Genomic DNA, 25,881 nt, shown 5'->3' on the forward strand with positions numbered 1-25,881 from the left:
CAGAAATTACTCAAAAACGCCCGCAGGAAATCTATGTAGCGCGGCAAGATAACGTAAAATAGACATCATAAACTTTGACTAAATATACATGTTCTACATATAGTTAGAAAGATACACTGCTTCTTTATGCAACCGCTGTGTTAGATTTATTTTTAACGTTACAGAAATCGCACACTATTCCATATTGTGAGACAGCGCTCAGTTCCAAGCTACATTTCCACGTAATGTTGGAGTCAACAGAAACACAGATTTAAGCATAAATATTCCCTTACCTTCGATGGTCTTCGTTCAGAATGTCTTAGAAGGCTTCATACTTACCCAATACATCGTTTGGTTTCAAGTCTTGCGTCTTTGTATTAGCTACTGCTAATAACATCAGCTGAAATGCACCCAAAACGTCCTCTGGTCCGGATAAGTTGCGCATCAAAACTTCAAAATTACACATTATATGTCGACTAAACAGGTCAAACTAAGTGCAGAAGCAAGCTTTATGATGTTTTAGACGTGCAAAACAAACTTCAATTCAATCGCCCATCGTCTGCCCTTCTCTTCAGTGCTGGAAACAAAGGAATGACTGTGACCAATTCGCGCCCATACGCACAGCCTATTCTCTCGTGGCACGCACTAATTTCACTCCCATAGGGTCAATTCTCGCGCGATTTGAACGGTTTGAAGCTCTAATGAAAGAGGACATCTAGCGGAAGAGATAGAAAGTGTCCCCAGAATCATAGCTGGTTGGGAGGGGTGGGGGCATGACGTCAAAGTTGCTCCAACTTTCATGGCCACAGAAACTAGTTTGGAAGAATGCCTGCCCTGTGAGTTCTGCTATACTTACAGACATAATTCCAACGGTTTTAGAATCTTTAGAGTGTTTTCTATCCAATAATAATTTTTATTTGCATATATTAACAATTTTTGAAATATTTTTTTTCCAGTTTACTAGGGGTACCCAATCTCTCCAAAGGGGGCGTTTGTCTGCCATATCCTCAACAGGTTTTAAGGAGAGGCTTGCTTAGTCGAGTGATCAAAAGGGTCCAGTGAGTAATAAGGTTGGTTGGGGTCACGGCGATTCAGACAGCCATCGGTAGCAAGCATAGAATGGAGGTCTGTTTTTAGCCACCTCGTGCGTTTCTGTCGGTAGGATTAGTGGGGTTCCGTGTGGTAGAGGGGATCAATCCAATTCGCAAAGTTATAGAGGCCCAAGAAAAAGGCCCAAGAAAAAATAAATAATAATAATAATTGTCCGATAGATCTATTCAGATAGCAGCCGATAAGACAGCTAACGATTAGCGGACCGCAGATGGGAGTTCAGGTAAAGTCGCGACGGAGGAGCCAGCTGGATAGCTCCCTCGGGCAGATAATGTCGGTAGTCCAGTTGTGAAGGCCCGTTGGGGCTCCGCGTGAGCAGTAAAACGGGTCTGGATTAGCTTCTGGTTAGCTTCTGGTTAGCTTCAGGCTAGCTTCAGGCTAGCTTCAGGCTATCTTCTGGCTAGCTTCTGGTTAAGTTCTGGATAGCTTCTGGCTAGCTTCTGGCTAGCTTCTGGTTAGCTTCTGGCTAGCTTCTGGTTAGCTTCTATGGAGGATTACAGATTTGAGGTAAATAATACTTTCTTTTTTAATATAAATTGGTGAGGCAGGTTGCAGGAGAGTGTTTTGAAGATGAGTTTATGGAAAAGAAAAAATATATATAAAAAGGTATGCGAAGAAAGTTGTAAATATATATCTATACGGGACACGACAAGACAAGGACAAAAGACATCTGACTGCTATGCCAAAAAGGAAAAAGTGTAGGGTCACTTAGAAATGTCCTTGTTTTTTCAAGAAAAGCACATTGTTTGACCATTAAAATAACAAATTGATCAGAAATACAGTGTAGACATTGTTAATGTTGTAAATGACTATTGTAGCTGGAAATGGTTGATTTTTTTATCTGAACATCTACATAGGCTTACAGAGGCCCATTATCAGCAACCATCACTCCTGTGTTCCAATGTCACGTTGTGTTAGCTAATCCAAGTTTATCAAAGGATAATTGATCATTAGAAAACCCAAAATTGGCCTTCTTTAGACTAATTGAGTGTCTGGAGCGTCAGCATTTGTGAGTTCGATTACAGGCTCAAAATGGCCAGAAACAAAGAACTTCTTCTGAAACTCGTCAGTCTATTCTTGTTCTGAGAAATGAAGGCTTATCCATGCGAGAAATTGCCAAGAAACTGAAGATCTCTTACAACGCTGTTTACTACTCCCTTCACAGAACAATGAAAACGGGCTCTAACCAGAATAGAAAGAGGAGTGGGAGGCCTTGGTGCACAACTGAGCAAGATGGCAAGTACATTAGTGTCTAGTTTGAGAAACAAATGCCTCACAAGTACTCAACTGGCAGCTTCATTAAATAGTACCCGCAAAACACCAGTCTCAATGTCAACGGCAAAGAGGCGACTCCGGGATCCTTGCCTTCCCAGGTCTTCTCCCAGCCTCTTTTATATAAGTCCCATATCTCAGCTGAATCCCAATCCCACAGGAATTTTGTTCAACATAATCGTTTTGAAGGTGACTGAACTATGATGACTAGTTCGGTATACGTTTTAGTATGAGAGTGAATAACTGTAACTATATCTACAGGATGAAATTAGGCGGCATAATACCTGTTTCAATGACGACACTAGTCACAATGCCTGGTGCTGTTGATAACTCTCTCTCAGCTGATCTGGTGGTGAGGCGTCAGTTCAGACCCGAGGGGCACAGAGAATAGGTTTTTATCCCATGTTCTCCTAACAAGGCCTACATCCATTACCACCCCTCATAAATTAGCATTAGGTAACCAGGCCTGTGGTAGTTTGGCCTGAACCCCCCCACCCACCCACCCCTCCAGTCCTCGCAGTACCATAAATATTAAGAATAATGTAGACTTTGTTCCAGGCCACACCAGAGATGTTTTATTGGCCCCATAAATCCGGGAGACGTGGAATCGGAGAACGCCTGGTTTAATTTTCACTTTGGTTCACAGGTTTGTTGGGGTGTAAGGATCGCTTGCATTTGAAATGATGCAGGTCCTTGAGAGCCAGCCGTGGTGATATCACATACTGTGGTGTTGTGTCAACCCATGTTGACTTAATTAGCTAGCTTGTTTTCATCAACCATATTGGTGGCATTTAAAGAGAGAGGTCACCCCAAAAATCTAAATTTGCCAGTGGTCTTGTGTTGTGTAGATCAGACTATATTGTACTTTCATATACCAAATAAAGTTGAAAGATCATCTAAAAAGTCATATTGGGAAAACAACACCAATAATTTATCTTCAAACTGAATTGAACCTTTCTAATACCTATATGTTTTTTTGTTGTCGCTTTTCATGCTAAACCAAAGCAGTAGTAGAATTTTGAGAGAAAGTCAGATGGTCGTCGTCGCAGCAGCAGAATGTTCACACCCAGTATACTCAGCAAGTGCTCCAAACCGCACCAGCCCCATTGCATGCTGGATAAAAGCATGGGCCACAGGACACCACACACACGCTCAGTGTGGTGTGAGTATTGTATTACCGTCGTATGACGGGAGAAATGCGGAGCACGGAGAGACGGAGAATGGTTGTACACAGTATATCCCTCTGTCACTGTGGTTATCACGTTAGTGCTACTTTACAGCACTATTGGTCCCCTGTTGAAGCACACATGACATACGTACGTACTACTGTCCTCTTCACAGGTGACATATGGAGACTAATTGGAGGCAGAGTGTAAGTTCAGGAAGGTTAGAATGTGCTTTGTTTTTCGGTGTAGTTTGGTTGCACTTGCAAATCGACCCATTGAGACTCAATACTTCTACTACTAGCGTGATTTACTGACATTTGGGGGTCAGTATACACAAGAACCAAAAATATGACTGAAATTCAGTCTGTGAACATACGTACAGTGCCTTGCGAAAGTATTCGGCCCCCTTGAACTTTGCGACCTTTTGCCACATTTCAGGCTTCAAACATAAAGATATAAAACTGTATTTTTTTGTGAAGAATCAACAACAAGTGGGACACAATCATGAAGTGGAACGACATTTATTGGATATTTCAAACTTTTTTAACAAATCAAAAACTGAAAAATTGGGCGTGCAAAATTATTCAGCCCCCTTAAGTTAATACTTTGTAGCGCCACCTTTTGCTTCGATTACAGCTGTAAGTCGCTTGGAGTATGTCTCTATCAGTTTTCCACATCGAGAGACTGAAATTTTTTCCCATTCCTCCTTGCAAAACAGCTCGAGCTCAGTGAGGTTGGATGGAGAGCATTTGTGAACAGCAGTTTTCAGTTCTTTCCACAGATTCTCGATTGGATTCAGGTCTGGACTTTGACTTGGCCATTCTAACACCTGGATATGTTTATTTTTGAACCATTCCATTGTAGATTTTGCTTTATGTTTTGGATCATTGTCTTGTTGGAAAACAAATCTCCGTCCTAGTCTCAGGTCTTTTGCAGACTCCATCAGGTTTTCTTCCAGAATGGTCCTGTATTTGGCTCCATCCATCTTCCCATCAATTTTATCTTCCCTGTCCCTGCTGAAGAAAAGCAGGCCCAAACCATGATGCTGCCACCACCATGTTTGACAGTGGGGATGGTGTGTTCAGCTGTGTTGCTTTTACGCCAAACATAACGTTTTGCATTGTTGCCAAAAAGTTCAATTTTGGTTTCATCTGACCAGAGCACCTTCTTCCACATGTTTGGTGTGTCTCCCAGGTGGCTTGTGGCAAACTTTAAACGACACTTTTTATGGATATCTTTAAGAAATGGCTTTCTTCTTGCCACTCTTCCATAAAGGCCAGATTTGTGCAATATACGACTGATTGTTGTCCTATGGACAGAGTCTCCCACCTCAGCTGTAGATCTCTGCAGTTCATCCAGAGTGATCATGGGCCTCTTGGCTGCATCTCTGATCAGTCTTCTCCTTGTATGAGCTGAAAGTTTAGAGGGACGGCCAGGTCTTGGTAGATTTGCAGTGGTCTGATACTCCTTCCATTTCAATATTATCGCTTGCACAGTGCTCCTTGGGATGTTTAAAGCTTGGGAAATCTTTTTGTATCCAAATCCGGCTTTAAACTTCTTCACAACAGTATCTCGGACCTGCCGGGTGTGTTCCTTGTTCTTCGTGATGCTCTCTGCGCTTTTAACGGACCTCTGAGACTATCACAGTGCAGGTGCATTTATACGGAGACTTGATTACACACAGGTGGATTGTATTTATCATCATTAGTCATTTAGGTCAACATTGGATCATTCAGAGATCCTCACTGAACTTCTGGAGAGAGTTTGCTGCACTGAAAGTAAAGGGGCTGAATAATTTTGCACGCCCAATTTTTCAGTTTTTGATGTTAAAAAAGTTTGAAATATCCAATAAATGTCGTTCCACTTCATGATTGTGTCCCACTTGTTGTTGATTCTTCACAAAAAAACACAGTTTTATATCTATCTTTATATATATGTTTGAAGCCTGAAATGTGGCAAAAGGTCACAAAGTTCAAGGGGGCCAAATACTTTCGCAAGGCACTGTATATGTGCAGGATGTATGTTACTGTATTAAATTCATATAAATCAATAGGCCTGTGTCAGGACCTCAAATTGTTTTCTCACCTCTGCGTTTTACCCTTCAAAGTCCAATTATTTTTATGGCTGTGTGGTATTTAGTGACTGTCGTAAATAACCAAGCAAATATGGACCAAAAGCTGAACCATCTATGCACACACAGAAGGTTCTCAAGTCAAACTTGAGAAAAGGTTTATGAGAACATAAAAGAGATTGATACAATCAATGTACATAATTAAGGCAGTTTTATTGGCAACTATGTATGCATGCATCTTCTTTGATAACAATAAATTATCAATAAAGCCATGACCCCCCACCTCCAAAACATGCTCACATAGAAGATAGTTCTGGAATCAAACTTGTGTTCGATTTTAAAACATACACTTCTTATTAAAGAGATCAGAAAATCTATTTGATATAACCCATTTAGCCAATGAAGCCATGTATTATTGCCAAATACAGTGCCTTCAAAAAATTTTCAGACCCCTTGACCTTTTCCACAATTTGTTACGTTAAAGCTTTATTCTAAGTTGAATCAAATACAATTTAAATCCTCAGCAATCTACACACAATACCCCATAATGACAAAGCAAAAACAGGTTTCTAGAAATGTTAGCAAATTTATAAAACATAAAAAACAGAATTACCATATTGACATTAAGACCCTTTGCTATGAGACTCGAAATTGAGCTCAGGTGCATTCTGTTTCCATTGATCATCCTTGAGATGTTTTTACAACTTGATTGGAACTTGAAATTCAATTGATTGGAGAATTATTTGGAAAGACACACACTGGTTTATGTGTCCCACAGTTGACAGTGCATGTCAGAGCTAAAACCAAGCCATGAGGCCAAAGGAATTGTATGTAGACTTCCGAGATATGATTGTGTCAAAGCATAGATCTGGGGAAGGGTACCACATTTTTTTGCAGCATTGAAGGTCCCCAAGAACACAGGGACCTCCATCATTCTTAAATGGAAGAAGTTTGGAACCACCAAGACTCTTCCTAGAGTTGTCCGCCCTGCCAAACAAAGCAATTGGGGGAGAAGGGCCTTGGTCAGGGAGGTGACCAAGAACCCGATGGTCACTCTGACAGAGCTCTAGAGTGGAGATGGGAGAACCTTCAAGAAGAACAACCATCTATGCAACACTCCACCAATCAGGCCTTTGTGGTAGAGTGGCCCGACGTAAAGCCACTCCTCAGTATCAGGCACGTGACAGCACGCTTGGAGTTTGCCAAAAAGACTCTCTGACCATGAGAAACAAGATTTTCTGGTCTGATGAAATCAAGACTAAACTCTTTGACCTAAATGTCAAGTGTCACGTCTGGAGGAAACTTGGCACCATCCCTACTGTGAATCATGCTGTGGGGGTGTTTTTCAGCGGCAGGGACTGGGAGACGAGTCAGGATTGAGGGAAAGACGAATGGAACAAAGTACAGTGAGATCCTTGATAAAAACCTGCTTCAGAGCGCACAGGGCCTCAGACTGGGCCGAAGGTTCACCTTCCAACAGGATAACGATCCTAAGCACACTGCCAAGACAACTCAGGAGTGGCTTCGGGACAAGTCTCTGAATGTCCTTATATTGCCCAGCCAGAGTCCGGACTTGAAACCAATCGAACATCTCTGGAGAGACCTGAAAATAGCTGTGCAGTGACGCTCCCCATCCAACCTGACAGAGATTGAGAGGATCTGCAGAGAAAAATGGGAGAAACTCCCCCAGGTGTGCCAAGTTTGAAGTGTCATACCCAAGAAGACTCAAGTCTGTAATCTCTGCCAAAGGTGCTTCAACAAAGTACTGAGTAAAAGGTCTGAATACTTAAGGAAATGTAATATTTCTGTTTTATTTTTAAGAAATTAGCAAACATTTCTAAAAACCTGTTTTTGCTTTGTCGTCATGGGGTATTGTGTGTAGATTGATGGGGGGGAGGGGGCATTTTAATCCATGTTAGAATGAGGCTGTAACCTAACAAAATTTGGAAAAAGTCTATAGGTCAGAAAACTTCCCGAAGGCACTATGTATGTGTGCGAGTCTGTGTGCATATGGCCATTGACACAAATTGTTTGTGTGCTTAGTGTGCCCATTTGTGTGCTTATGTGTGTGGCCTCCACTCCATCCCAGCCCCAGCCTTTGTCTTGTTCTGTTGTTGTGTAAGGGGGGCAGGGGTGATTCAAGGGCTGGCAGTCGCATGGATTGTACTCTCTCTTTCCAGCTCTTTCAGTGGGAGAAGCACATAGACCTAAACTACCACACTATTCTTTTATTGTCATTTTAGCAGGCTGTGAGTGATAAACCACACACACACTCCCACATACCCTTCTCGTACACACACACCTATCAAGAGACCAACAGGGGACTGAAACATGTGAGTGGAAATGTTTTTATTTTACTTGGGAAGGTTTGAGGAGATGGCGGAGATTTGCTTTGCCCACTACTGTAGAATCCAATGGAACAGTAAGGGTGATTTTAGGGTTTTTGTGCTTACAGTATGTCTTTATCCATCCTATTGCTACATTCCAATCTACTGTATACAGTATGTAGTCATTTTTTAACTATCAGACTGCTTCAATAGAAGTGATTTCCATAATACCATACCCAAATCACTTTCTGGGGCAGAAAGAAGCTTAGGCTAGGGGGTGGCAGGTAGTCTAGTGGTTGGAGCGGTAACCAAAAAGTTGCTGGTTCAAATCCCTGAGCCAGCAAAGTGGAAAAATCTGCTGTTCTGCTGTTGAGCAAGGTAATTAACTGCTCCCCAGGTGTAGATGATGTCGAATAAGGCAGCCCCCCTGTACCTTAGGTTAAATGTGGAAGACACATTTTGGTTAAATGCATTCAGTTGTGCAACTGACGAGGTATCCGCTTTAGTCTAAAGACTCTTGAGCAATGTTTTTGCAGGAAAGGCTTGTAAATATGCACTGTAGTTAGTATTACCCTGTGCTGCCAATACAACATGTAATTACCATGTAATATGCAGAAAACTGAACATAAAGGGGAACTACCATCAAAGAGTGGGACACCGACAAAAACGTACTAAATGGAGTAAATGCATCCCTCCACATTATTTACATGCAAATAGCACTTGAGTTCTGTGATATCTGTAGTGCTCATGGAATGACATTATTGAGAGCTGCATTACTTTTCTAAAACATGATTCAAAGACCTACATGTTTACAAGAGGTATAGGTCAGGTCAGTGCACACAAACAAATAGCGATGTATCAGACGGTTCTGGATGAGGCAGGAAAGCAAAGAGCTGGACACTAGTGGCCACAGGAGCCACAGAGGCCAGTATAACCTCAGGACAACTATGTATAAGCATTACTATACAATAACAATACAGAAATCTAATCATGAGCCATCCTAACAGTCCATACTATATGTAGGCTACGTAGTGTTCTGCTCGAATGTACTGTAAGTGTGTCCTTATCAATATATAACTATGTACTACTGTTTTCCACTGTTTTCCAGGGTTCAAACAGGATTTGTTTTCATTCAAATACTTTAGCCACACTTGATTGAGGGTGCCTGGCTTTTAACCAATTGTATAGTCCCACAAGTGCAAACCCTGCCCATCTGGCACTCCTCAAACACTCAAAGTATTTGAAAGAAAACAAGTACTATTTGAACCCAGGTCTGCATGTTTGTTCTGTTTAATAGCTGTTTAATAGAGTAGAAAAATGTCTGTCAAAAAGCATATGCACCCACCCAGTTGCTGTATTTAGAGACATTGGCATTGCTCCTGAAAAGTACTTATGCATACATTACAATCATGATTTTTGTAATAACTCATGTCCTCTTTCTCCCAGGTGCTGATCTCCAAATCCTGGCTGGGTAGGAAGGCACAAAGTGAAACTTTCTATAATAGACCTAACCTAAACCTCAAGGCCTTCGAACGACTACTGGGCATAGCAGCAATATCCAAGGTAAATATATAACCTTACTGTACATACTGTACGCTGTGCTAGGCTAGGTTAACACTTTATTATTATTTCGTTATTCACTCTATTATACTCTATATAACCCATTCTTTTAAATGTTTGCCCCTTTTAGTAATTATATTTATATGTGTACTGTATTAGTAGACTGGTCCCAGATTTGTTTGTACTGTCTTGCCAATGTGTTTAACCACAGGAGTTTGCACGACGAAGACAGGCTACGGTATTAGCAGTATTCAAAGTAAAGCTGCCTCACTGTACTTCAGTGGGCTAGTTAAGTTTGGGGTCCATCAATTGATGGACATTCCATTTTAATTTGGTCAATTCGGGAAGTGAATTGAAATTGCAATTCAAGAATGGAAAGATGTCTTAGTTTCAGTTAGGATTTTTCAACACTTTATTTGGAATTTCACTTCATGAAACTGAAATGAATTGGAATGGACCTCAACCCTGATGTACCTGTACATTGTTATTCAAACTACAGTTTTTGTGTTGTGTGCTACCATGTAAAGGTTTGAGTAATCAGCATAGCTACAGTAGGAATCAAATCGTATGAATGAAATCCTCTTTTACACTCATACCCCATCACATCTCTACATCCTTCCCGGTATTTTAGCTATGTGTTGAGGAAGCCAGCCCATTGGCCGAGGGGCTTCAGGCTCAGAATACTTGACAGTCTGTATTAAAACCATAGCAAAGTTAAGTCATAACTGATCCAATCTCCTGACGCAGCTATTTTAATCTTGTTTACTTCAGAAGCCCATAGGTCACTTGGTACATGCATAAAAGTGTGTTTCGGTGTGTGTGTGTGTGTGTGTCGTTCTTTGCACATGTGTGTTTGTGTGTGTCGTGGCATTGCTGAGTTTTACAGTTTGGTCTGTTTGTAGTTAGATTTACCAAGCACATTCAAGCCCTACGATTACACTCACTACCATGGGATTTTATATGATTAAAAACAGGCAAAAGTGATGATTAGTTAAAGTGATGGTTAGTTACAACATGTTCCATGCGTTTATCTGTTCTAGTCCGAGCTCAGTGAAGCGATGTTAAGCCAAGCTCAGTAGGGAATAGCATAGAATAGCATTGTTTAGTCCTGGATTCAAAGTACATTTTTGATCGGACATTGTCTGTGTCCGATATGGCACCCTATTTCCTACATATTGCACTACATTTGACCAGGGCCCACGGGGATGTGTTCAATAGTATTACATTATGTAGGGAAATGGGTGCCAGTTGGGAACAGAGGCAGTTATTGTTTCATAAAGAGCGGCTGACAAGTTGTTGCTTGTTGGGAAGCAGGCTGGTTAGAGAGGCTCCAGGCCATTTTTAAATGTTTTTAATTTTAACATTTATTTAACTAGGCAAGTCCATAGAACAAATTCTTATTTACAATCACGGCCTACCAAGAGGCAAAAGGCCTCCTGTGTGGACATGGGATAAAAAAGAAAGTAGGACAAAACACACATCACGAGAAGAGAGACACCAAAACACTACATAAAGAGATACCTAAGACAACAATACAACATGGCAGCAACACAACATGGTAACACAAAATGGTAGCAACACAACATGACAACAACACAACATGGTAGCAACACAACATGATAACACAACATGGTAGCAACACAACATGAAAACAACACAACATGGTAGCAACAGAACATGATAACACAACTTGGTTGCAAGACAACATGACAACAACACAACATGGTAGCAACACAACATGAAAACAACACAACGTGGTAGCAACACAACATGGTACAAACATTGTTAGGCACAGACAACCGTACGAAGGGAAAAAAGGTTGAGAAAACAATACATCCCGCGAAGCAGCCACAAGTGTCAGTAAGAGTGTCCATGATTAAGTATTTGAATGTGTAGATGGATATAAAACTGTCCAGTTTGAGTGCTTACGCTATAAGCCAGTCTTTAGACTGTCAACATTTATCATGGTTGTCACTGTCACACAACGCATGGCTAACTGGGTTGTGCTTGCATGAGGCAGAGTGGAAAACACTCTGAAGTTTGTGTGTGGGGGAGGTGTGTGTGCGTGAGTTGTCATGTACCAGTGAGAATAACCCTAAAGAGCTAAATGACTAAGAGACACATCACTCTGTCTTCAAATAAAATTAAAATTAAATTAAATGTTATTGGTCACACACATATATTTAGCATATTTAGCTGTTATTGTGGGTGTAGCGAAATGCTAGTTCCTAGCGCCAACAGTGCATTAGTATCTAACAATTCACAACAATACAAACAAATCTAGAAATTGGAATTAAGAATGGAATTAAGAAATATATACATATTAGATTGAGCAATGTCGGAGTGGCATTGACTAAAATACAATAGAAAGGAATACAGTATCAATCAATCAATAAATCAAATGTATTTATTAAGCCCTTACATCAGCTGATGTCACAAAGTGCTGTACAGAAACGCAGCCTAAAAGCCCAAACAGCAAGCAATGCAGGTGTAGAAGCACGGTGGCTAGGAAAACCTACCTAGAAAGGCCCAAACCTAGGAAGAAACCTAGAGAGGAACCAGACTATGAGGGGTGGCCAGTCCTCTTCTGGCTGTGCTGGGTGGAGATTATAACAGAACATGGCTATGGTTATAGAGGGTGCAACAGGTCAGCACCTCAGGAGTAAATGTCAGTTGGCTTTTCGTAGCCAATCAGTATATGTATATCAGTATATGAGATGAGTATGCGATGAGTAAAGCAGTATGTAAACATTATTAAAGTGACTAGTGTTCCATTATTAAAATGGCCAGCGATTACAAGTCTATGTACTTTGGAAAGACTCTTCCTAGAGCTGGCCGCCTCGGCCAAACTGAGCAATCGGGGGAGAATAGCCTTGGTCAGGGAGGTGACCAATCTGAAAGAGCTCTAGAGTTCCTTTGTGGAGATGGGAGAACCTTCCAGAAGGACAACCATCTCTGCAGCACTCCAACAATTAGGCCTTTATGGTAGAGTGGCCCGACGTACGCCACTCCTCAGTAACAGGCACATGAGAGCCCGCTTGGAGTTTACCAAAAGGCACCTAAAAACTCTCAGATCATGAGAAACAAGATTGAACTCTTTCGCCTGAATGCTAAGCGTCACTTCTGGAGGAAACTTGGCACCATCCCTACTGTGAAGCATGGTGTTGGCAGCATCATGCAGTGGAGATGTTTTTCAGTGGCAGGGACTGGGAGACTAATCAGGATCGAGTCAAAGATCAACGTTGCAAAGTACAGTGAGATCCTTGATGAAAACCTGCTCCAGTGTGCTCAGGACCTCAGACTAGGACGAAGGTTCACCTTCCAACAGAACAACGACCCTAAGCACACTGCCAAGACAACACAGGCTTCGGGACAAGTCTCTGAATGTCCTTGAATGGCCCAGCCAGAGCCAGAACCCGATCAAACATCTCTGGAGAGACCTGAAAATAGCTGTACAGCAATGCTCCCAATCCAACCAAACAGAGCTTGAGAGGATCTGCAGAGAAGAATGGGAGAAACTCCCCAAAATACAGGTGGCCAAGCTTGTAGCATTATACCCAAGAAGACTCGAGCCTGTAGTCACTGCCAAAGTTATTTAGCAAAGTACTAAGGAAAGGGTCTGAATGGTTATGTAAATGTGATATTTCAGTTTTTTATTTTTAATAAATTAGCAAACATTTCTCAAATCCTGTTTTTGTTATCTCCTTATGGGGTATTGTGTGTAGATTGATGAGGATAAAAAAAAAAATACATTTTAGAATAAGGCTGTAACCTAACAAAATGTGGAAGAAAGCAAGGGGTCTGAATACTTTCTGATAGCACTGTATATAGGGCAGAAGCTTCTAAGAAGCAGGGCTGCGTAACCGGGTGGAAGCCGGATAGTGATGGCTATTTAACAGTCTGGTGGCCTTAAAATAGAAGCTGTTTTTCAGTCTCTCAGATTCAGCTTATCTTTATTTTTTACCCCTTTTTCTCCCCAATTTCTTGATTTCCAATTGGTTGTTACAATCTTGGTTGTTACAACCACTGCAACTACCATATGGACTCAGATGAGGCGAAGGTCGAGAGCCGTGCATCCGCCGAAAAACGACACCGCCAAGCTGCACTGCTTCTTGATGCAATGCTCGCTAAATCCGGAAGCCAGCCGCACCAATGTGTCGGAGGAAAGACCTGGCAACCATATCACTGTGCATTGCTCTCGGTCCCAGCTTTGATGCACCTGTACTGACCTCGCCTTCTGGATGATAGCGGGATGAACAGGCAGTGGCTTGGATGGTTGATGTCCTTGATCATCTTTTTGGCTTCCTGTGACATCGGGTGGTGTAGGTGTACTGGAGGGCAGGTAGTTTGCCCCCGGTGATGCGTTGGGCAGACCTCACCACCATCTGGAGAGCCCTGCGGTTGAGGGCGGTGCAGTTGCCATACCAGGTGGTGATACAGACCGACAGGATGCTCTCAATTGTGCATCTGTAAAAGTTTGTAAGGGTTTTAGGGGCCAAGCCAAATTTCTTCAGCCTCCTGAGGTTGAAGAGGTGCTGTTTCTCCTTCACCCCACTGTCTGAGTGGGCGGACCATTTCAGATCGTCAGATCGTCATGATGTGTATGCAGAGGAACTTGAAGCTTTCCACCTTCTCCATTGTGTTCCCATCGATGTTAATAGGGGCGTGTTCCCTCTGCTGTTTCCTGAAGTCCAAGATCAGCTCCTTTGTTTCGTTGACGTTGAGTGAGAGATTATTTTCCTATCACCACTCTCCCAGGGCCCTCACCTTCCTCCCTGTCGGCTGTCTCGTCATTGTTGGTAATCAAGCCTACTAGTGTTGTGTCTTCTGCAAACTTGATGATTGAGTTGGAGGCATGTGTGGCCATGCAGACATGGGTGAACAACGAGGTGGAGGTGTTGTTTCCTTCCTTCACCACCTGGGGGGCGGCCCATCAGGAAGTGCAGGACCCAGTTGCACAGGGAGGGTTTCAAACCCAGGGCCCCGAGCTTAATGATGAGCTTGGAAGGTACTGTGATGTAGAATGCTGAGCTATAGTCAATGAACTGCATTCTTACATTGGTCTTCCTCATGCCAGGTGGGATAGGGCAGTGTTCAGTCTGATGGAGATTGCATTGTCTGTGGATATATTGGGGCGGAGACAAATTGAAGTGCGTCTAGGGTGTCAGGTAAGGTGGAGGTGATATGATCCTTAACTAGGCTCTCAAAGCACTTTATGATGACAGAAGTGAGTGCTACGGGCGATAGTCATTTAGTTCAGTTATCTTTGGTTTCTTTGGTACAGGAACAATGGTGGACATCTTGATGCAAGTGGGGACAGCAGACTGGGATAGGGAGAGATTGAATATGTCCGTAAACACTCCAGCCAGCTGGTTTGCGCATGCTCTGCGGACGCGGCTAGGGATACCGTCTGGGCAGGCAGCCTTGCGAACCTTTTAAAGATCTGGCCCTTTTTTTCAATTTTCACCTAAAATGACATACCCAAATCTAACTGCCTGTAACTCAGGACCTGAAGCAAGGATATGCATATTCCTGATACCATTTGAAAATAAACACTTTGAAGTTTGTGGAAATGTGAAATTAATATAGGAGAATATAACACATTAGATTTGGTGAAAGATAATACAAAGAACAAAACATGCGTCTTTGAAATGCAAGAGAAATGCCATTATATTACTTAGGAGTCTAGCCGCAATTTATATTTTGGCCACTAGATTGCATCAGTGAATGTACAAAGTTTTAGACTGATTCAATGAACCATTGCATTTCTGCTCAAAATGTTGTATCAAGACTGCCCAAATGTACCTAATTGGTTTACTAATACATTATCAAGTTCATAACTGTGCACTCTCCTCAAACAATAGCATGGTATTCTTTAACTGTAAAAGCTACTGTAAATTGGATAGTGAAGTTAGATTAACAAGAATTTAAGCGTTCTGCCCATATCAGATATGTCTATGTCCTGGGAAATGTTCTTGAAACTTGAGTTTAGTTTGAGTTTATTTTTTAAAGGGACAGTGCATATTAATCAACATTTCAGTTAAAGTGCCGGTTTTAGCCAGCCGGCTAATTTTCAACAGCAGTCCCTGGGCAGGTTATTAAAAACAATTACAATACAGACAATCAAGTATCGAGTAGTGAGCACTCGCAGAGCATCATTGGACAAGCAAGACATAGCATTAGACAGAGCAACATAGCACAAAAAGCAACAGGGCAAAATCCATAAAAGCAACAAAGTGTTTCCACTGCTCACAAGCTACAGATAACAGACACCATGGAAACCGGCAGTACAAGCTAGGGATTATTTCACAAATCTGATTGACCTTTAGCCATGTCTTCATGTTTTTTGTAAAAGTGTGATAGGTGGTGCAGTTATGTGTGTCTGATGGCAGTGTATTCTAGACATGGGAAGCTCTCACAGAAAAAGCGATTGACTAGAGGATGCTTTTCCTTAAGGGAACTATACAGTCACCTCTCATGGCAAACCTTGTGGATCTACTGCCATATATTTGGGTTTTCTGTTTAACAAAAGTACTGAGTAGAGGGGGAGCCAGGCCATTTAGGATCTTGAATAGAAGACATGCGTCGGTGTATTGCACAAGATTTTCCCAACTCAGGAGCTCATGCTTTCTGAGGATGTAACAGTGATGATGGCTATTGGGCTTCCTATCAAGCACTTTGAGAGCCTGTTTGTAGACAGACTGAATGGGTTTTAATGTTGTACAGCAAGCTTGGGCCCAACTAGTCAAGCAGTATGTTAAGTGGGGGAGTATCATAGATTTGAAATACAGTTTTGCTACCTCTGTAGTCAAACACTTTCGTATAAATCAGAAATTAGCTATGTTGTATTTGGTTATTTGAATGATCTTTTCCACCTGCTTTTTAAGAGAGGTTGGAATCAAGTATGATGCCAAGTTACTTAAAATGAGATACCACCTGGAGCTTCTCCCCAGACACATAGACTGGCTCAGTAGCATCTGTTGCCCTCTTTGTGAAGAACATGCAGACAGTTTTTTTTCACATTGAGATGCAAACACGAGTCACAGAGCCACTTTGTAACCTGGACCATTACAGTAGTGAGTTCTTGTGCAGCTTGTTGTTTGCTCTTTGCATGCACATATATCTCTGTATCATCTGCATTTGAACTTCAGACCCAGTACAGACAGAAGGCAGCATTGACCCGTACTCTTGGGACACGCCCACATCATAGCTAAGAGTGGGCGACAGCTCATTGCGCACTCTGACACACTGAGTTCTGCCTTCAAGGTATGATTTCATCCATCTCAAGGCATTGGGGAAAAAGTTGACTTGGATCATTTTGTGATGAGAACCTCATGGTTAATAGTATCAAAAGCCATCCTTAGGTCCAGAAACACAGCCCCAACAACGCCCTCTTTGTCCATCTTGGACGTCACATTTTCCAGAAGAAAGCAGTTGGCCATTTCTGTGAAGTGTTTCGCTCTGAAGCCAAACTGCATGGAGTGTAATGTGAAGGGGCTGTTGTTGAGGTGGGCAAGCAGTTGTTCTGCTACACACTTTTCAACAACCTTCGACACCACAGGTAGTATACTAATGGGCCTGTAGTTACTCACGTCAGCAGGGTCGCCTGATTTAAAGATGGCCGTTATTATGGCCGACTTCCATAACCTTGGAAACACCCCCAGACTAATAGATGTGTTGGTGACCTTAGTAATGGGACCAATGAGTGACTCTTTGGAGTTTTTAAGAAAGGTAGAGTCCAGCCCAAACACATCTTTGGCTTTAGAGTTCTTTAGTAAGCTAATCACCTTGTTCACCTTTGACTCAGAAATCTCTCTTATGATGAAGACAGGTTGAGTGTCATTCACTAGCACTGAGCCCAAGAAACCAGTGGAGGGGTTCTGTGTCAATACCCTGACAGAGTCAATAAATTCACACTGAGCATGTTTATTTTACGGATACCGGATCTTTGTTGACATTTGACAATGTGTGGACTATTTTATCGGTTAAAAGTCTCTCAGCCGACACTAAAATTGGATAGTTTCATAATACAATGTCTTAGTCTCACTGTAAAATAAATAATGTTTTGGGATACAAAAACATGTAGCATCAGTTGAAGAGAGCTACTTATAATAAGAAACACATACCGCCCTCTAGTGGTTGATAAATAAAACTATATTTTCTCGTCAAAACTTATCAAACTCACTGTAAGAAGACAAATATATTACACAAACAGCTTTTTTTCTACTTCTATTTAATAATAGTTATTTCAATTAAGTCGAATAGGTTTTGTTTTGGTTCGTGGTGTTTAAGGCCAGGAGAGCAGGTCAGTAATTAGAGAGAGAGACTTTCCAGCGGTTTGCAGAAGAGTATGTCTTCCTTAATTGACCCCCCCATAGATGTAACTAATATAAACCAGGAGCTGTGCCAGGCCTGCCACGTCTGTTAACTCATCCAGCTGTAATGCATAGAATTCCCTGGCTTGTATGTGAAGCAGTAATTGTTTCAAATCATCTCCTGCCATGTCACTGATGTGTCGTGAAACAGTGTTGTTTGATGAAGACATTGTGTATAGTTTTTTTGGCCTTTTCCCCCAGCATTGTCCCAGCCATATCCGCGGAAGCAGGAAGAATTAAGTCCTCCACAATAGTATGGGGCTTATTTGTCCTAGCCACTCGGTAGCTCACCATATAAAACGATTCTAGCATCAGTTTTGCTGTATGCCCTTCTTATTAATGGTATCTGTTGCTTTTAAACATGTCTTACTACTCGAAAGTCATCTTAATTCTCGCTCAAAAAACTCCAGTGACTCATTTTTCAAATTGGCTGTGGCTGAGGAAAGGCACTACTTCCAATATAAGTGAACCCCAAATCAATGTAGTTCTCATCATATTTGCACCACTTGGATGGTCCAACGACGCTGTCTGTTGTTCGGTGCTTTCCAGGGTAAGGGGGCAGTAGCTCTTCGGCTGCATCAGAATTACAACTGTCAGTGTCCATGCTAGCTGGGCTAACAACAAATGTAGAATTACTGATGCTAGCATTGGATGTGGTCGTGGAAGCAGAACAACTTGATTGCAGGTGTCGTACTGCTGGTAGTAGCAGTACTACCAGTAGAACTGGTATGTGTCTCTATGGACGCAGGCCTTACTTTTTTGGACCATTGATCCATTTTTGAGCAAACGGAATGAGCAGCAGCTACATTTGGCTACATGTGACCATTAGTGGAATTCCCATGAGAGAGTAACGGTTAATGTGATTGGATGTTAATTACTTGACTAGACTAGCTGTATTTGACATTGTGTTGTTACTTTGCTGAACACTAGATGGTTTCATTTTATTTTTGGCAGTGAAACGAGGCTGCTCAGGCGAGAAAAACATCTCACCCAAATGTATAGCCCCATTGGAAAATATAAATGGACTGTTTGAAAATGTGAAGATGTATTTTTTTTAAAATGTGAAACACTTTTATTTGGCGTACCCCCTACGGCATTGCGCTTACCCCTGGGGGTACCTCAGTTTGGGACTACCTGTTCTATCATATTATAACGGACAATCATATTATACACCACACTAAATAGACCTTTACTCCGCCCTTTCCTTTTCTCTACTTTTCTTCCTTACTGTACCTCTCAACTCTACCCTTTCCCATTCCTCTTCTCTCCTCCCCCTTCTTGTCCCCCGTCCCTCTTCACACCTTCCTTTTCCAATCTCCACTCGGCTATTCTTATCTTCCCCTCCTCATTAGACTTCTCCCTCTTTCTACTTTTTCTCTCCTCTTACACTTCCCTCCCCTTTTCATTTGCAGTGTCCTTCCCCTTCCTCGTTAAATTCTCACCTCTTCCTTCTCTATATCTTCTCACTCCCCCAGGTTGTGGGAGTGACGCGGAGGTGGACTCAGTCTTCAGGATGGCGGTGGACAGTAACAAGGATTCGCTGCACTACCGCCGCTCGTTGGTCATCGCACCCAAAACGACCACACAGTTCAACCAGTTCCTGCCCACCAAGGACAAGCCAGCGGCCTACGTGCCAGCACCTCTCCGCAAGAAGCGGGCCGAGCGCCACGAGGACAGCCGCCGAAGCTGGGCCAGCCCCAAGTACACTGAGGAGGATGGCACCTTCACCAGGTAGCAGAGTCATACACACACCTGTAGCTTATACACCAGAAATCAGCTACCTCGAGTCTTTATCCACAGGTACTGCTCTAGCAAATCCTTTCGGATATACGAAGGGGCTATAGAAGTGTAAAATGTTAATTCCGGTCTTCTCGTCTGTCAATGGTTAAATCATCCAGAAGGGTGTGGCTCCATTCCATTTTAATTCAGTATAATTCAGGTGAATTGGTGTCCTTCTGTTAAATGGTAATGGTATCGAGTCAAACCTTGCCACCCAGTTTCTTTGATCATTATGAAACTCCATTGCAACACAAGCTACAGTAAGCTAGCTCTATAAGCCAGCTTTTTTTTCTTTCACACCAAATAAAACTATTGCTTTGCACTGGTGAATACTGTATAAGACATGGATCTGACTCTATGTGGTTTAAATCTACTGTATGCCATACCCTGATACTTGCCCTTGTCTTTACACACTCCTCTCCTATCATCTCCACTGTCTTTCTGTCTGTCTGCTGGTTGGTTCTCCCATGGTTGTGTATGGCTGTCTCATGTTTATGGTTGTGTGTGTGCACTGTACAACATCATATGTTGCGACTAACCTCGGAACACTGACCTCTGTGAGACCAGGTCCGAATCCTCCAACAACAGATGCATATCCCAGGATTCCCTGCCCACCGTCCAACTGCAGTGGGCGTACGAGTACGAGAGTGGCAGTGGCGATGATTCTGACCCCGAGCGGCCGGACCCCGACCTCGTTCTGGATGACCTGGCCAGCCGGCGCTTCCACAGTCCCTCCCCTGCCCTGCCTACCAACTTCGCACTACCAATCAGCCCTGTGGAGGCCGGGAATGCTGTGGGATTAGGAGGAGGGGGAGGAGTGGTTTCAGTGGCGAAAGGAGGGACCTGGCCAATGGTCACAATGACCACAAACACAAACGCCCCACCGCGGCAGACGGTGACCTGCCTCAGGTCAGAAAGCCTGATGCTGTGGGATCTGACCAGAGCGAGAGAGAAAGAGAGAGTGCTTCTTCTGTTATGCCTGCCGGATGAACGAGTGTGGGAGAAAAAAAGAATGAGAGAACGCTTCAATTTGCATGGTTTTCTAGAACCAGGCCACCTTGGTCTTAACTTGCCGGCTCTTCTAACTGATTGATTGAATACGTTTCTTTTGTTTGTGTGTTTGATTGTTTTGTTTTATTGTTTTCTTTAGTTGTATTTGCTCGTTCCTCTTGCAGTTGGATTTGCAGTGACTTGCCATCCGAAATATCCAATTTCACATTGACTCGATTTAATTTACTTGATTTCATTGAATTTACTTGATTTCATTGATCATGTGTTTTTCATTTTGGTTCTGCCTTGCCCTTTACCTCTATCCTTGTGTGCTCTCACTGGAGATTGTGTGCCGTTTACCCAAGGATGTTCCAACACCATACGCTCCTTGCTCTGCCTTTTAATTGCTTGTACCTTCCTGATAAACCCTTTCCCCTCATACGATTGGCTGGTCTCTCTTTCTCTCTCTCGAGTAGCAGCAGTGGGCCAATGACGCCGATGTGCTCCCCCCAGCCTCAGATGGGCTCAGTCAGGGTGGACCACCACTGTCCTCTCCCCACTGACAGCCTTCTCCGACAGATGTATGACGATTCTGAAGACGAGGAAGATGATGTTGGGTATGCTGACCCCATTCAGGACGACCTGTACGCTCGCAAAGTGGGTGCGTTGCCCAAGTCAACTGTCGACGTGTCATATGACCGGTTTCTGCCCAAGTTCTGGACGCCTGAGGAGGACACCCACGTGCAGAAGATCAAACTGGGCTCCCAGAGGAGACCCTGGTACAAGAAGATCCAGGGCTTCAGGTCTGTGGACATACTGACACAGGGTTAGGGGGGGACGATGCAAAGAGGGCCAATGTTAAAGAACGCACATACACAAACACTTACAGCATCATACCCCATAACACAGATTTAACGTCATCATTTAAAGCACTTGCATTCCATTCACATGTTCATACTGTACATTTCAAATACTATATAAAACATTAGTACATACAATGCCAACATTTACAAACCACACACATAATTTCCTTACTCTTTCTTACATTCACTATTTCTAATGGCACATCCCATTCTTATTGCTAACAATACTTTATCACTCTATCACCAACTATATTCATTATCTTTCTATCACAGTTTCCTGTTTCTATCACAACATTTTCCATTGATTCCCTATAGTCTGTTTAATGCATGTGATTCTAACATCATTCATAAAGCTTTCATTTGATTGATAAGTTGGGTCCGCACTGCTGTGGGGAACTATTCTACTCTACTTTTACACGACTTCACTGTATTGATTCCACCTGTCTGACTTCTGCTTCTCCGTTTCTCTCTTTTCTTCTCACTTTGCCTTACACTCCTTTTCCACATTCTATTTTCCCTCACTTTCTCTCATCAATCCTTCTCCCCCCGCTCCCTCTCGTTCTGTCTCTCTCTCTTTTCTGCACCCACTCCTCTCTGGGGCCATAGCCGAAAGAAGTCTGGCGGCTCATCCTCTGACGACTCTGACTGCGATGTCAGTCGCTGGCTCTCCTCAGCCCCTTCCGGCCCCTCCCCCTCCTCTCACCCCCATGCACCTGAAGGCTCCGCCCACACCAGCCTCCCTGCTGGTCAAAGGTCGATACAGCTGCTCGATTGACTGTGAAATCACAGGAGCACTGGTCTAACGCATTGCCTTAAAAGGGCAGGAGTTCTGATTGGCTGCCCTCCCTCATGTACTAACAGCAATACTGTGCTAAAAAGCTTAGCTAGTAACTGTGCCCTAACATGCCTTGAAGAGCAGTTTTGAGAGTTATACCAGTTATACTGAGGTATAATCACTTTGCTGTCTTGCTGTTTAGTCCAATTTGCATCAGTGCATATGTTAAGATACTGTACTGTGTTTGCCAAGCACTTACGATTTGAATAAGCTGCTTCAAAATACAAGGTCCTCAGTTTGATGCAGCCCTGTTTTGAATCAAATAGCCTTCCATTTTTTAAACCTCCTTTTCCTAGCTCTTTCTGCTTTCCTCCTATTCTACTTGCATGCAACTCATCAACCCTCTGTCCTGTCTCTCCTTCTCCTCTCTCTTCCACCCCCCCCCCCCCCCTCCTCCAGTCCTTACAACACTCAGCCACAACACACTGCCCTCTACCAGCCCCCCAAAAAGCAAGCCACCAACATCCCATACTTTGAGCGCTTCCCGGTGGTATTCCCTATGATCGACCCCACCTCCGGCCCCCGGCTGGTCAAATGCGAGAAGTGTCCCCTTCTGGGGCGTGACAACCCCCTGGATCCACCAGAACAGTTGGATGAGTCCCTGGCAAGCATCTTCCCTGACCTGGAGAATGACGACATGTTCGCCCGACGCACCCACGCCTTCCACTCCAACTCGGCGCTGGCTGTGCTGAAAACCCGGGTGTGCGTAAACCACTTGTCCAGCCACCTCTACGCCTCGAACGCCCAGCTCAACATCGCCACCCAGCCGCAGACACCAGGCAAGGATCACAAGACCGTCATCCCCGACATCGAGAGGGACGACTTCATCTTTCGGAAGGTCAACCAGCCCCAGGATGGTCGGCGGCAGAGACCACTGTTGGGTGCGGCCGACAGCTACAACCCGATGACCATCCCTGAGCCCTGGGCACTGCCTGCCAAGCTCCAGGCACGGCTGCTCTGCGCCCCCTCACCTTTGACCCAGGAGGTTGAAGCTGAGGGCAGGGAGAACCATGAGGAAAGAGGAGATCGTGATGGGCACCCTAAAACGGACGACATGTTGCTGAGGAAGTTTGGGATAGTGCTCGGGGTGGGGGTGGGGGCAGTGCGTGTCCAAGGTCAGCGGTCATATCTAGGTATGTCGCTGCCCACTTCCTGTAGCGAGGGTGACCTGCAGAAGATGGTGGCGATTAGGGAGGCGAGTCGGCTGAGGTACAAGAAGAGGATGATGATTGAGAGGTTAGCCTTTCTGAAGAGTTAGGAACTAAAATGGCTGCTGAAAACAACAACTTCGCTACAGTGCCTGTTGCTCTCAGGGCAAATCTCATATGGCACCCCAAACCCTATATAGTGCACTGCTATGGGCGACAGGTAGCTTAGCGGTTAGAGCTTTTGGGCCAGTAACTGTTGCTGGTTCAAATACAAGGTGAATAATCGGTCAATGTGCACCTGAGCAAAGTATTTAACTCTAATTTGCTCCAGGGGCGCTGTACTACTTTGACTGACCTGGAGCCACATAGGTCTACCGTATAAGGCTCTAGTCAAAAGTAGTGCACTATATAGGGAATAGGGTGCCATTTGAGACAGAGACTCAAATCTCCAGGTTGTGTATTGTTGTTTTCTTCTTTAACCCCCACAACTCCTGCCCCCCCACACACACCGGTGCTGTTTACTTCTAATAAACCCTTTTCTGTCTGTTATTGAAGTGCCCTAAATCGCATGTGGACATGCATTGATACGGAGTGGTGCTTATAGAAGGACCTCATTGAAGGAAATTTCAATTAACTATATTAAGCACTTCTCTACCAAAAACAAACATGTGCCTTTCACACTAACTGCAACAAATTGATAAAAGACAACTTTACAGTAAATTTATTTTTAACACATAAACCCAGTGGTGGAAATGTAGAAAAATAACCCACGGTTAAGTTACCTCAGCTTTTGAGAAAGTGGTTTGATTGATTAGGTCAAACAAATTACTTTTTTTACGCAGGTTGTGGTATTTTCTGAAACCATACAAGCTATACGATTCTGAAGCTCTAAAACGCAACACTAAGTAAATTATTATTAATTATAACTTGTATAACTGCTGCTAACCTTTTTTTAAGTGCTAATTCTAGACACCACCACATGAGTACTGTCGTCAATGCATTGACCAAAAACGTATACCTCCATCAGAATTAACACAACAAGACCCCATTCTGTTATACATTTGTTTGTTTTTTTGTTTTTTGTTTTTTGCTCATGGATTGCCTTTGCCTGTGAATTTAAAAATACTTTGTCCCATGCTTAATAAAAATAGTCAAAAACAGACTGAAAACTTGTCATGGAATTAATCGGAGGTGGTTCACGAATGGCGAAGCATGATATCACCCTAGCACCTCTATTTGCCTTGGAATAACACAGTGTCTCTCAACATCAGAGGACTTCACACTGACTTGGGGGAGCAGTATGAGCGCAGTGGTATGAAAAGGGATTTGAACATGAGTAAGATCTATTGACCCCACATGAGTTAGATCTATTGACCCCACACTCACTCTCATGGACAGACGCACGTAACATAGGATGGTAATGTCGAACAGACAGGGATGAGACGACTAACAAGGAACATTTGGCCCATGCTTTGGCTGAGAGTTTCCGTTTAGGGGGGTGGAGACTTCGCTAGTTTTGTTAGTATCTTTTCTCATAAAATACAGTATATTATCTCCCTCCTGAACCTAATCAAGCATCTTACGCAATTATGCAATATTTTAGTTTGGGGGTTCTGAGATAAACCCCATACTTACCCCTAGACACTGCACCAAACCTGGGTTCGAAATACTATTTGAAATAATTTAAAATACTTTAGCTGTGGTCAATTGAGCTTGCCTGGTGCAATGGATTCAATAGAGAATTCTCAAAAGTGCAAACCCCACCCACATGGCACTCCTGGCACTGGCAGTCACGGCTGAAGTAAACTCTCAAGTATTTGAGACATTTCTAATAGTATTTCAACTCAAGTCTGCATAGCAGAGGTAAATGATGATCGTAGAGCATACGTTTTTTAATAACGAAGACAGACATGAAAACCTAGACTCAAATTCCCCATCGTCGTGTGAGGGGATGAAAGCTGTTACCTGCCACTCTTGGCAACGTGAAAACACATACACAGTTTACACACACACGCTCTGACATCACTCCCCTCCATATGTATTTGGACAGTGAAGATACATTTTTTTTACTTGGCTCTATACTCCAGCATTTTGGATTTGAGATCATGTCTTTCATGTTAGGTGACAGTACAGAATGTCACCTTTTATTTGAGCGTATTTTCATACCAATTACAAATGAAAGCACTTCATGTAACTAGCCCCCACCCCCCCCCCCCATGTGATGAAGTCCTAAGTAATTTGGACTAAGTTCACTTAGTGTATTAATTTAAAGTATTTAAAGTATACCTATTAGGCATTACTTAATCCAAAACACAACCAAAACAAGAGTCACAAGCTTGATGTAGTCATTGCGTGCAAGGAATATGGGACCAAACACTACACTTTTGACTGTTTTAATACACTATA

General features: G+C 43.1%; 1 protein-coding gene and 1 long non-coding RNA gene across 51 annotated transcripts in view; one reads left to right on the top strand and one right to left on the bottom strand.

The window, feature by feature from the left end:
• The window catches only part of LOC149984574 (uncharacterized), a 245,839-nt gene that overhangs the window by 207,623 nt on the left and 12,335 nt on the right, over positions 1-25,881 (bottom strand). The gene's annotated exons all lie outside the window — the stretch shown is intronic.
• Positions 1-25,881, top strand: part of LOC110519946 (LIM domain only protein 7) — a 124,713-nt gene that overhangs the window by 48,319 nt on the left and 50,513 nt on the right. For 43 of the 50 annotated variants that reach the window (XM_090229416.1, XM_090229463.1, XM_090229415.1 and 40 more), the window contains 2 exons: positions 9,372-9,488; positions 19,336-19,591. In XM_090229416.1, the coding sequence (XP_090085542.1) occupies positions 19,374-19,591 (218 nt within the window). In that variant the 5' untranslated portion in view covers positions 9,372-9,488; positions 19,336-19,373. Of the gene's footprint in view, positions 1-6,759; positions 7,375-7,841; positions 7,932-9,371; positions 9,489-19,335; positions 19,592-20,206; positions 20,549-21,105; positions 21,433-22,098; positions 22,246-22,726; positions 24,638-25,881 lie in introns of those variants that run through there. The other 7 variants (XM_090229417.1, XM_090229428.1, XM_090229429.1 and 4 more) reach the window with 4 other exon arrangements.

This window comes from Oncorhynchus mykiss, chromosome 3, assembly GCF_057628025.1.
Source record: "Oncorhynchus mykiss isolate SJ-2025 chromosome 3, ASM5762802v1, whole genome shotgun sequence".
NCBI classification, from domain to species: domain Eukaryota; kingdom Metazoa; phylum Chordata; class Actinopteri; order Salmoniformes; family Salmonidae; genus Oncorhynchus; species Oncorhynchus mykiss.